At 40.6% G+C, this 13,443-nt stretch overlaps 1 protein-coding gene across 2 annotated transcripts in view; it reads right to left on the reverse strand.

Moving 5' to 3' along the window:
- Positions 1 to 1,179: 1,179 nt before the first annotated feature.
- Positions 1,180 to 13,443, reverse strand: part of CCND2 (cyclin D2) — a 55,867-nt gene continuing 43,603 nt past the window's right edge. For both annotated transcript variants that reach the window (XM_073314806.2, XM_073314801.2), the window contains exon 5: positions 1,180 to 7,294. In XM_073314806.2, the coding sequence (XP_073170907.1) occupies positions 7,139 to 7,294 (156 nt within the window). In that variant the 3' untranslated portion in view covers positions 1,180 to 7,138. The remainder of the gene's footprint in view (positions 7,295 to 13,443) is intronic.

Consider the following 13,443-nt stretch of genomic DNA (forward strand, 5'->3'; position numbering starts at 1 on the left):
GCTAGTGTTTCCCTGTGTATATAGTTCATGAGTGGCTTGGAGAGCATTCATGCAATTTAGCTGGGTGTGCCTCTGCATGCTGGTGGCTGAGGGATAACAGCGTCTGGAGGGGTTTGCTGCTTGTCACTGGCAAAGCATTGTGAGAGATAGCCCAAGTTGGAGAGTTAAGGGGGCCCACAGTTCCAGGCTGTACCCCGGGGATCCCGTCACAAGTGGTTCCTCATTTAGTGATGAATCTTGATCCTCCTTATGGGCAAACAAGACCTGAAATGCTGAGCCGAATTCACTCCTGCCATTAGCAGGTGTAACTCCAGTGAAGTCAATGAAGGTATGCCAGCAGATAATTTGGCCTGCTGTTTTTACTGAATAGGCAGTGTAAAGGCCACTCAGAGATCATGAAGTCTTTGCAGTGTCTCTTTAATAAGGCACTGTGGAGTGGGGGAGAAGGGACACTGTGGTCACACCACACAAGTGAATGGGAAGGAATGGTCAGCTTACAGTATGTATCCATGAGCTTAAAACCCTGCATGTGAGTGTGAAGGAGGTGGTGGAACCTCAGAAGGTTGTGGTCAGTTCTCCTGCCCGAAGTCTGAAGCAGGAGATTTGTTGCCAAAAATTCTCCATGTCTTTGTCCAACACAAAGCCTTTTTTTTTCCTTTTTTTCCCCCCAAATTTTGCACAGTGTACTTATGGAAAAGTCCAATAGAACTTAAGTTTTCTGTAGGTTTTTCTTGTTTTTTAAAAACACCTTATAGAAATGAGTAGAGAATTAAATAAACTGCTATAGATAGAATTCTATAGGCTGGTTTGGAAAACATACAGAAATAATTTATTGGAAAAAGAAAACCTATACGTTTTTAGAGAAATGTCTGTAGACCCCAAAGAACTCTTAAAACCCACTTTTTTGTGTGGTTTTACCTCTATCAAATACTACAGGACCTTTCCATGAGAGAAACATAGCAGAGTCTGGCTGTAAGTCTTGACTAATAAGCTAACTTTTAAAGTAGGTCTATTTTACCATGACACTCAGTTAAATATGGGGAGCCATTTTACATGTACAGTTTATCTACATAAGTTGCTTTGCTGTGGAGAACAATTTATGAAAAGAGTACTGGGCTCTAGAAATGCACCTCTTTTTACAGGATTTTCATGCTGAATGACTAAAAACAGGACAGGCAGTTCAGGTCAAGGTGAGTTTATTGTCCATACAGCATACCTAATCCCGCCAAAACACATTTCTTAAAACCATCTTTAAACTAGTCAAAACAACAGGTTATTAATAAAAATGACTTAACACTGAACAGAGACAACCTTTTAAAAGGTAATCGAGACTACACTTTATCAGAATCTTATCCATCAAAAAACAATCTCACATACTTTCTAAATACTTTTTGTTTACACTGATCATGTCTACTACCGCACTCTCTAGCATCCCCTGACCATATAAACATCCACACCTCTTAAAGAGCACATTGTGAGAGGATAACTTTGACTTGATATGGCATCACACTCATTAAAGCAAAAAAAAAAAAAGTTTGAGAACAGAAACTGTGCAACTGAGAGTGATTTCTGAGGTACATGATAACATGGTAATACACATAGTGGAAAAAATCCAGTGGCCGGGTGAGTTGCTGGGAACTTTTGAGCTGTCCAATTATTCAAGCAAAGACCAGCAGCATTAGGTTGGGATAATAGCACTTCCCTACCTCACAGGGGTATTAGGAGCATGTATACATTAAAGATTGTGAGGCACTCAGATACTATAGTGATGGGGACCATATAAGTACCTAAGACAGAAGATAGATAGAAAAACCAAATATTCCACTAAAAATGACAAATATTTGCCATACTATATCAAAGATCTGGGAAGGTACAATCTGCAAGGCACTTTTTTCAAAGTGGGCTGTAGAGAAAAAGGCTGGATTATGGTATTTGAAAAAAATCACACACTGGTGCTTTGAGATAGCAGTTTTTGATGCCAGACAAAAAAACAACAACAAACCAATGTTGACTTTCTTGTCCTCAGTTTGAAATGAAAATTGTGCAAAACGTACGATAGTTTTCATTTTAAGTGATATTGTCAAGTTGTTAGGACCCAGATTTTACATACTTTGAGTGCTCTGTATTATAATAGTAAATGCCCTCTTGATTCTAACCACATAGTAATTGTTTATTTTTTACTACACCACTAGAGCATCAAATGTATTTGTTAAAAATGACTGCACACAGTGTAGATCCTATGAAATAAATTGTGCATGTGGGCTCCAACTGTACTTTTTATGTGTCAGCTTTACACAAAATAAAGGACTACGTTATTTAACTTTATCATGCTCAGAGGCAGTTTTTAAAGGAATACTAAGGTACAAACAAAAAACTAACGCTACATGGTAATGCAGTGAGGACTTGATTCAACAAACACATATACCCCTGAATAATTTTCCAGTAGTCCCATTGTCAATGGGAGTACTCATACGGGTGAAGTTCTCACATGCACAGGTTTTTGCAGGATAAGGCTCTGAGTTATAATCTATCAGGTTCTTTCGGGTGAAATTCGCCCATGACTGCATAATGTCTGAGTAATTGTGCTATATGCAGGGCACAAACCTGGAGTGAGGGGGATGAAATTCATCCCTAATCTACTGACAGGTCAAAAGCTCCTATGTAGCTTCTCCACATCCCTTTTTGGAAACTAATCTGTGTATTCACTTTCCTGTCCCCAGAACTCTCTTCAAGCTGGCCTATTCCAAGATGACGTGAAGACCCCTCTCTGCACTACACGGGGTACAGAAAGGCAGTTAGCCCTCCATAACATAGGGAATTTCACATTTACATCTCACTCCTGTAATCAGATCAGCACAAGTGGACTTCAGTGCCTGCACTGAGTTCCACAGAAGTCATTTGGGCTCCACATGGGTACAAGAGACTGCTTGCACAGATCTGATTGCAGGAGAGAGGCCTTAATGATGAACCTTTCAAGGAAAACGTATGCACTGCAGGAAATGGTGCTAGTGATTCAGCAGACAGCACTCTTCCTTCTGAGTCCATAGCGAGCCAATGCCTAGCATGGTGCTAGAAGGAATTGTACTTCGGAAAGTGCTGTTTTTTGAATGAAATGAAAACCAAGGTCCTGACCATTGTGGTTCTTAAAAGTCCTATGATACTTTTCACATTCTTAACCTTGCTGTCCTTGCCAAATTCCAGCGTTGGGTAATTATGTTCCATTCTGCTGGCCTACATTCTCTCCTAACAGTTTCAGTTCTACAAACAGTTTTTTAGTGTTGCTGGCACACGACTGCTGTGTTCCAGACCAGAAGTAGGTGAAGTGATCTCCACAAACACTGTGGCCAAATACTATGTTGACTTACACATATACAGCTCCTCTAAAATCAAGGGCGTTTTAAGGGCACAAGTCAGCACAAAATTTGGTCCAGTCCATAAATCACTTTGGTATATGTCCATATGAAAGTTCTATATGTCACAGTAAGATCTTATAAGGAGCAGGGCTGTGCAGATTTTTGGGGGGGAATCTCACTTTCCATGATTTTTTCATAATATGAGTTTTTTTGTACCAGAACCTGCTAAATTTCATGTTTTTAATGTGAAAATGTTTATCTTTGTAAGAACTAAATTCCACAATTTGGAAAATGTCAAGGTTTCTGTTTAATTATATGGCCATTTTAGAGTGAAAATTTTACTGTTTTCACTTGCTCTATCTTTTTAAGCAAAATACCTAACATTTTGCAGGACGTTGGCTGTTTTGCAAAATTGGACTGATTTCAGAAAATTGAAACAAAATACAAAAATCTCAAATATCTCAGGGCCTGATGCTGCAAACACCTTTGCATGGACACACAGCTGAAATTGCCTGGAGTGCCCTCCAAAGGAATTTGTGGGAACTGGAGCTATGTTTTCTGTTTTCATTGAGAACACTGAACATAGCCCTAACAAAAAGGTGTTTTCCGTTATAATATGCAGTGTTAAAAGCATGTAAAATCTGGGGCTCAAAAAGCCTGGCAGTATTACTTTAAGACCATTTGTTTTGTCCTTTGATACCCAGCCACTGAGAGAAGACTGTTGGGCCTAATCCTGTAGTCCATACTCAGGTAAAACTCCCTTTGAGTATTACAAAAGTACTGGGCTGATTATTTCTAAATCCACTGCAAATTAAGGGCCTGATTCCACAAACATTATTGAGCTAAGTGCTTACTACCACAAGTAGCCCCATTGATTTCTATATGCCAAACCATGGTGTGGCTAACTAGCAGTATGACAGGCAGCATCGTGGGCAAGGAAGCAGGCACCACACAGCTGGACAGCCCCCTCCCTACGCAGGTGGGTAGAAAGGGGGAGAGCCCCAGCTCCCCCACCCTCAATGTGGCCAGCCATGTAGCTGCACTGGTGCATTGTGATGCATATGCTGCACCGAGTATAGACCTGGTGCAGTTTATTCCCTTTTTGAAGTAGACAGGAGACCAGGAGGGGACTGTGACTTCAGGGGTCACAATCTGTTTTCTGGACTGCTCTAGGGGCAGCTTAACAATGCAGACAACCACAAAGTCATGATCTAGCCTTGTGGGATTACTTATGGTAGTAAAGCATTACACTAGGTAGCAAAGGTTCAAAGTTCACTGTCCAGCTCCTTGAGTAATCATTTGCATCGGGGCAAAGTAAGCGTAAAATGCTCCCAAACCAGAATTTTCTACTTATGTCTGAGGTAACATTTTAATATCCACAAGATACTCATTTTGCACAAATACAAATGACTAAATAAGGTGACATACAGTGGAGAATCAGGTCTTAAGTGCTTCCAGGATTGAGACCTATACGTGCAGAAATCTTTGCTGAACGGATCCCTCATGTTAATGTATTTTTTCCACTATGAAATGGACACCTAAGACCAAACGGGAGCCCAATGTCCCTGCAATCTACAACTGTTCCCCTACACAACTGAAGCAACTGTGCTTTGCTCACCAAAACACAGGCTTTGGCTGCCTTTTGCACTGACCATTCCATGAGGCTCCCAGCGGAAAGAACTGTAAAATTGTGAGGTATTGTGAAAATGGGAACCTTTTTTGTCCAGTAAACCTGAGGTAAATATACTGTCTTTGCAGGATGTGATCAGAAAAATAAAATAAAATAAAATAAAAAAAAAATCATGAGCACGCTATTAGAAAACAACTGTACAGGGCATTTCCAGTAAATCTAACAACTCATCTTATCTCCACTTAACCGTCTACTTCAGGATTTGAAATTTAAGCAGTAAAATAATATATTATAAAAATGTTTATAAAATAGCAGCACACTCAGTGAAACAATACAGCTAAGTACTGTTAATGTGAATAAGAATGAAACAAATCATAGCTTCTTAGCAGCGCAAAAAAAAAAAAAAAACCAAACAAAATAAACCCCTTAGATTCTTACTCCATTTTCTACCCTCATCTAGCCAAATATGGCAGAGTCCATTCATAAAATATTCTTCAAAGTAGCATGTTCTTTCTGGATTTTTATCTTTAAAAAAATGCAAACATTAACATTTCATCCAACAGCTTCAAACTGTATATTTGCAATCTGTTAATACAATTGTGCAAAAAAAAAAAAAAATTGCCCCATCTCCTTTGCCATCTAAATGCCTCTTCTTTACAGATGGAGCAGGAAAAATAAATTCAAGTACACTGAATACACCTTTGTAATAAAAATCAAAGTCACGCACCTTGATGTTTACCATTTGTGTCTTTTGCACCAGCAATTTTCTTTCATTGTCCATATATAAGCATGCGGGTGGTATTAAGATCCTTCTGACACTGAACAATACACAGAATTGTCAGACTTTCATCCGGAATGTTGTGACAGGAATGTCATCCGAAGCAGGTGTTGGAATTTCCAGCAACACCAGAACTAGCAAAGTACATCAGATACTGGAAAATATTGACTATTAAAAGCTATATGCATTGCTGCTTTTTTTTTTTTTTTTTTTTTGCTCAGCACAATTGTCATAAACCATCTCATTTATCCCTTAGGAACAATTTTCAAAGTGCTTTTCGAATGAAATGGTTTATAATAATGCTAACTGTGGACCAGTAAAGTTATAAAAATCTGGAAAATGTGTTTTCTGGAGGGAGAGGGGGGATCAAAGGAAATCACATCTTCTTTAACACAGTGAGGATATGTTAAAAAGGAAGATGGGCAGAGCATCATTTAATTGCCTTTACACCAAACTAAGGAGCTGCCAAAAGTTAACATTGACGTGTTGCATTAGCATTGTGAATGAATATAATGCTTTTTCACAGATGATCCACTGCATCTAGGAATCCAAAGTTCTGAGGTGGTCTGATTTGTTGACAGGTCATTTGTAATCTGTATATTTCTGCCATCTAATGCAAGCATTCTATACTTTGGCTTGGACCACTGCTGGATAGCAGGATCAGCTTTAAGCCAAAGATGCTGTTGTGTTTAGAATGAACCATTTCTGGAGGAAAAGTAGGAAGCAGTGGTGGGGGGCGAGGGGGGGAGGGGGCGGGCAAAGAAACACCTGCTCTTCCGGCTGGCAAAATAAAGCATCTTCTTTCTTAGGTAGCAGCTACCACAGACAGCAAGAGTAAACAAAACTAACTTACAGAGATCCAACAAACAGTTCTGACTAATAACAGAGGTGATAGATCAGCAAATCTCTTCTGCATCCAAAATGGTTCAATCACTTCAGGGATCTTTTCCCACTTTGCCCTAACCCCTTAATTCTATTGCTTTGCAATCTAGTCAAGCCATAACATCACACACACAATTCCTTTCTTAAGTTTAAAAAAGGGTGTGTATGCACTAGGTCATAATGCACGCACAAAAAAGTATACTCTACTTTGTTCCCACAAATGCAGGCTTACATTTATCTAGCTACTTTTTATGCTTTTATAAGCACTTAATATCACTGATACATAATCAAACAGCAATTATCAAATATATCGTGGGATTCCCTTCTGTAGAACATCACAGGCACCAAATGCTTTTTTAAATTACTCATTTTTTTTGTTTTGTATCTAAAAGAGCTTTAAATACGTTCTATGTGGGAGCAGATTAAAAAAAAGATTTCACTCTAAAAAAGGGGGGGGAGCAGGGGGAGCAAGCATGACTGTCTGGGCTGACGTCCTCACAGGTTGATGTCTCTCACATCTGTGGGAGTGCTGGCCTGGTCCAGTTCATCCACCATCTTTGAAGGATTGCTTTGCTGTTGCTGCTGCTGGACTTGCCTAAGGTTGCTTACTAGCACCGACTCAATCTGTTCTTGGCAGGCTTTAAGGCAGTCCTAGAGAATAGGAAGCAAAGTGATCTGTTAGTGAATCTTTTCCCACTGTGTCAATCAAAGCTTCAAGACGAGCAGAAATGAGGAAAACCAAGATGTTCAGAGGCTATGTGAATGGAAATCATGCATTCACCCTAGAATCGTGCTATGAAGGGAAACAGGATGCACATCACTAGAAGCAGCCCACGTATGCAGTCCTTTGGGTGGAGTAAAGCAAATACCACATTTGTTACGATCTTGGCACCTTAAAATTCTAACTCTCCTGCAAGAAAGTAGTGCCTTTTGGAATGGGAACTCAAGGTATTCATTGGCAATATCCTGCAGGACAGGTATAAATCCAAAGGCAGGACTATACCTAGCTCTGCAGTAGCTCCTGCATTCCCTCTGCAGGGCAAAATGTATATCATACCTGTGCAAGAAGAAACATGCCTTTAATAAAATCAAGTCTACAGTACTCTGCAGTAATGGTCCAAAGTACTACATCTTACAGCACTGCAATGAAGTAGGCCGTTACTATAGAACACTGAAGTATTTTCTTTAGAAGGGTCAGCAACGAAGAGGTAAAAAGGAGATGCCCCCTAGCTCAGAGAATCTGTATCCAGACTCCCAAAAATGTAATCCTGCCTCCAAACACTGCTTGATAGTTGAGCTTCATGAAAGACAACCCTGGTAGAAAAAGGACAAATGCAGTTGCGAAGCGACCCACCAGACAATCCAAGGCACAGAGCACCAAGACCATTGTCAGCAGTTTGCATGGACCATCTTCCACCCACGGAGTAAATTCAAATTGAAACAACCAAAATGATTCCAACAACAGGGGAAAGAGCAGGCCAAAGCTAGGACACCTATGTCTCACTGAAAATGGCACACTTATTCAGGGTGCAGGCAAAATTAAAATAGTAACAATAACAATACAGTAGGACCTCAGAGTTACGAACACCACAGTTATAAACTGATCAGTCAACCGCACACCTCATTTGGAAGTGGAAGTACACAATCAGGCAGCAGCAGAGACAAAAACAAAAAACCCACCACCACTATCACCAAAATTAACAAATACAGTACAGTACTGTGTTAAATGTAAACTACTAAAAAATAAAGGGAAAGTTTTAAAAAAAAGATTTAAAAAGATAAGGATATTGTTTCTGTGCTCGTTTAATTTAAATTAAGAGAGTTAAAAGTAGCAGTTTTCTACCGCACAGTAAATTTTCAAAGCTGTCTTATGTTCAGTTGTAAACTTTTGAAAGAACAACCATAATGTTTTGTTCATTTGAACATTTCAGAGTTATGAACCTCCATCCCCAAGGTGTTCGTAACTCTAAGGTTCTACTGTAGTAATATCAGAAAACTACAAATATCCATAACCATGTTTCTGCCACAGACCTCAAAGCACTTTGCACAGAGGATTAGATAAGTATCTTTATTCTCATTTCACAGACTCAGCAACTGAGTTACAGAGAAGTGATTTGCATCAGGTCACACATGGAGTCAGTGGTTGAGTCAGGAACAGAACAAAGTACTGCAGCACAACGGATCAAACCAGGGACCTATCTGGCAAGCCCCCTCACTCTCACCCACATAGTGGCAACCAGTAGAGTTTGAAGTCTGCACACAGGTATGCTTCATCCCTGGCCTGCAATGTACATCTGTTGTCCTAGCCTGACTGGGAAAGCATAAGTCATGTATGTCTGGGCATGTCCGCTCCATAGGTGACATTTATGTGCTTCATACAATTTGTGCTGGTGTGATTATTCCAGGTGATAAAATTCATTCTGTGCCAGGATTACCACTTTGTGTTGGACCCTGGAGACTCAATGCTAGCAGTAAAGTCACACCCTCTCTTTGCAAAGAAACTACCATGCCTATATCCTGGAGCACCATTCCCAAACATTATTTGTACATATATATATATATATATATACCAGCAAAAGAGTACAAGAGGATGGTTTGTTATGCTGATCAGATACAAGGAAGAGTGGATTGGATGAGACATTGGTCCTATCATGAACAAGAAACTTACCAAGGATGTGGAGGCCACTACCCAATTCTAGGTTTCAGAGTAGCAGCCATGTTGGTCTGTATTCGCAAAAAGAAAAGGAGGACTTGTGGCACCTTAGAGACTAACAAATTTATTTGAGCATAAGCTTTCGTGAGCTACAGCTCAATTCTAGCATCAGTAAGCTAGGTACAGAGCATGGCGGCACCATTAGAACATCAGTAACAAGAGGCCAGTTCATCACTATTGCCTGGGCATAACTGGACCAGGATGGCATCGTATTTTCCAGCTTAATAGTCAAAATCAACTGTTATCAAGAATAACGTTGATCAATACCATTGTTAGATCAGTAGCAGAGAGCAAGGCAATACTTAAAATCTGTGTTGCAGTGTCATGCCCATGTGACATGCAGTGGGTGGATTGTTACTTCTCTGTGTTTGTCATAGCTATGTGCTTCTTTAACCCATGGCTCTGTGCTCCAGAGATGGATGCCCTAACAAAGATCGGTGAGACTGATATTAAACACTTAACTATAGGTGAAGAAATTGGGGATTCCCATAATTCAAGTTGCCTAACACTTTCCATTATAAGCCAGTGCTTTCAGTTGCTTGTCACTTTGCCAAACTTCTATTCCTTGGGCTGAAATTTGCCATGTTTACTCTGTGTCTCAGGCTGAATTGATCTGGGAAAAATTCAGCAAAAACAGCTCAGCCATTTCCAAGAATGAGGCTAGGGAAAGCAGGTAGTTTGACAAGAGTTAATAAAAAATCCCAACAGTTTCTCTGAAGAGTTCTAGCACCTTCAGGATTTGGAGCATGACCTTCCAATTTGGATTAGGAGAATTGTGGGGTCAGGTGCCATATGCTCTCCCCAGGAACATACACCGAGACATAACCAAGTTGTAAGCCTCCGAAAATTGTCATTTGTACATACTCAGTAGAGCCCATGAGATCCTTGCTGCTAAAAGCCCCAGAAAGCGCCTTGACATACCAACTACACTGAAACATGCCTCAGGAGTAGAGCTAGAGTGCTAGATTTAATGTGGATGTAACAGATGGAGTAGCAGATGCTGTGGCCTCTAAGCCTAGGAGAAGGCAGAGATTAAAGTGAAGGGAAATGACATTCTCCTTGGCTTGAGGTGCCAACACTCTACCTCCTGTTTCAATATACTTGCTCCACTGGAGGAAAGGTGTGCTGGGCATCAGGGAGAAACCATAAGTTCTACTGTCATCTCTTTCACTTATTGGTGTTAATAAGCCTGTGCACTTCACAGTCATTACTGAGCAAGGCCTCGTATCCCTACCTTAAGGAGGCAGGCAACTTCCATTCTCCCCATTTTACAGAAGAGGAACTAAGTTTACACAAGGTCCCTTTGGAAAAGCTTTGGCACAGAATTCAGGGACCAGATTCTAGGCTGTATGTCACATGAAGTGCAGTGGGGACAATGATGTCTTTTAAGTCACCTTTGCACTATGCAGAATCTGGCCTGCTCTTTGGCATCACTGTAGCCCTTATCATAAATTAGAGGAACCCCAGAGGCATGCACTAGTTTATGGCAATCTGTCTGAAATAGCAATGTGCACCTAATGACAGATATAGTCACTCTGTACTGTTCTGATTATGAGACAGCCCTCTAAGATGTACCCTAGCCTCAGAAGAAGGAGAGTGTAGATCATGTATTCATTCCACAGCATACTCCTTTTAATTTCCTGGGGTCAGTTTTTCTTAGGACATCTGACCAGAAGGTAATTCTTCATCTTCACTTTTCATGAAACACCCTTATTTCTGTCTCTCTGCATTCATACCCACACTCTGTGTATAGTCCTGTTGTCCTCTGGAAATTAGAGGTATATTGTGGGCACAAAAAATGAGTAACAATGTAAGTTAGCTAATACTCAGATGCACTGAGCAACCACAACTCCAGTTTAGTCAATGGGAGCAGGGGATGCTCAGCAACTTAGAAACTCGAGATAGTGCCTCAAGTTGGACCCCCGCCCCCCCCCCCCCCGAAATGCAGTGCCTAAAGTGAGAGGTCGTGTCTAAAAATGCTGGCCTATGTGACTTGCACTCGGCCACACAGTGAGTCAGTGGCAATGACAGGAATAGAATGCTGATCTCTTGACTCATGGTCAAGTACCCTATCCACTGGACTACATGTACTGTCAGCACACTGGATCAGTCACTGAATGGACATGTTTCAAAATGCTAACTGCACTCCAACAACAGGTATTCGTGCACACTATCTATGCACCATACCACAGCAAGAAGGCTTGCCCGTAATCCTGTATTAAGAATTCATGTAGAAACCATGCCAGCTGGAATTACCCATATTAAGACGCTTAATTACCAAAACCACGTTTTCTCTGGTTTTGGTAAATCTACAAAAGACTTTGCTGCCTTATTGTAAAAGGAGTCCTGTTGAGGATAGCAGGCTACAGTTGCCAACCCTCCAGGATTGTCCTGGAGTCTTTGGGAATTGAAGATTAATCTTTAACTGAAGATTATGTCATGTGATGAAACTTCCAGGAATACGTCCAACCAAAATTGGCGACCCCATGTCAGGCCTAAAATTAGACCTCCTACCAACTTTTTTGGTATGAGGTGCATTGTACTGTCTATCCCTCCTTATACTCTGCATACATGCTACATTCTTATCAGAAAGCAAGGGACTGACACCTACAGGATTCCTGCTCTTGGAGAGATGTGAAGTTTGAATACCCGGTTTGCTAAGAATGGAGCAGGAAGACTGATGTGAAGGAGTACCGTACATGTCACTGAGAAAAAGAAATTAAATACCCTGGATTTATTGGTGATGGGAGGTGAAGCAAAAAAATCTGGATTTTTTACAATGCTGCAGCCATTACATGTTGGGGTATTTCTATTGGGTTTTTTTGCAAGAGGTGTGTAGGGGGACTGATTGTTTTGTTTTTAATGGTCCTGCTGGTGATGACAAATCTGTCTAGTTATTTTAAGGTGAGAACTTTTGCTTTTATTCATCTTGCTGGGAAACGGATGGACGCTTTCTATAGTCAGGGAATTGATCATTTAATGGTGAGGGCTGGGCCTCTCGCCCCAAATATATTTCTGCCAAAAACCCTAAAATATTCAGATAAATCCCATGCTCAAGAACACATGTGCATTCTAGGTCCGTTACCAACATTCACATATTTAAGAAGTAGTAACTGGAACATCATGTTCCACCAGTTAGTAAAATGACTGGTTTTATGTTAAAATGCCCAGTGAGTCTATTATAGCATATTCCGGCAACTGCTTGTTACAATAGAATTGGGTCTTCTGTTTCTGGTCTGTTTCCCTTTTCCATAAACTGGTACTGATGTGCTTGTGTTCACTGGACAAGACCTAAGCAAATGCATATAAATGTATCATCAGACACAATATCTCGTTTTCAAACAGCTTTTGCAGATAGATTGACAGAAATGCAAGGTAATCAAGGGATGAGCCCCAAGGTCACAAAGGAGTTTACTAGCACAGATGAACCCGCCACATTAGGAAGATTTCATCGAGTGTGTACATCTCCCTATCACCAAACAGAAGTTTCCAGCCATGCTAACCTTCCTTCAAACAGGGCCTACGCTACTCTCATTGAAGTTGATGGCAAAATAGTGCAGATCAGGTTCAGACATAAAAAACTCGAAGAGTGGGGATATCCATTTGCAGAATATCATAAAACGTTGCATTTATAAAGCACGTTTCATACAAAGATCTCAGTACGCTTTTAAAACATTAAGGGCCAAAGTTGCAAAGCAGAATGTCTTTCTAAAACAAATCAGGCATTTGCACAGCCAAGTACCCATCTCAGTGCTTTACAACCCAATTCTCTACATAACTGCAGAGTTTTTGCATGTAACGTAAATCCTGAAAATCTTCACCCAGTTAAGTCAGTTTCAGAATACTCTTATAATATTATATACCTTTTAATAGTAATAATTAATAGCAAAAACAAATAAAGATCCATTTAATTTATGCAGAGCCCTAAAATGACACTTTCCAGGGCTGTGAGGCACCCTGCCCTTAGCGTGAGGAAGTTTTGTCTGCGTCTGCGGTGGATCAGCTCCCTGAAATCACCAGTCTCTGGTAGCACAAGTACTGCCCCCAGGCCTCCACATGTCTTGCTCTGTAAAGGTTAACAATAGGC

This window comes from Lepidochelys kempii, chromosome 1, assembly GCF_965140285.1.
Source record: "Lepidochelys kempii isolate rLepKem1 chromosome 1, rLepKem1.hap1, whole genome shotgun sequence".
Taxonomy (NCBI): domain Eukaryota; kingdom Metazoa; phylum Chordata; order Testudines; family Cheloniidae; genus Lepidochelys; species Lepidochelys kempii.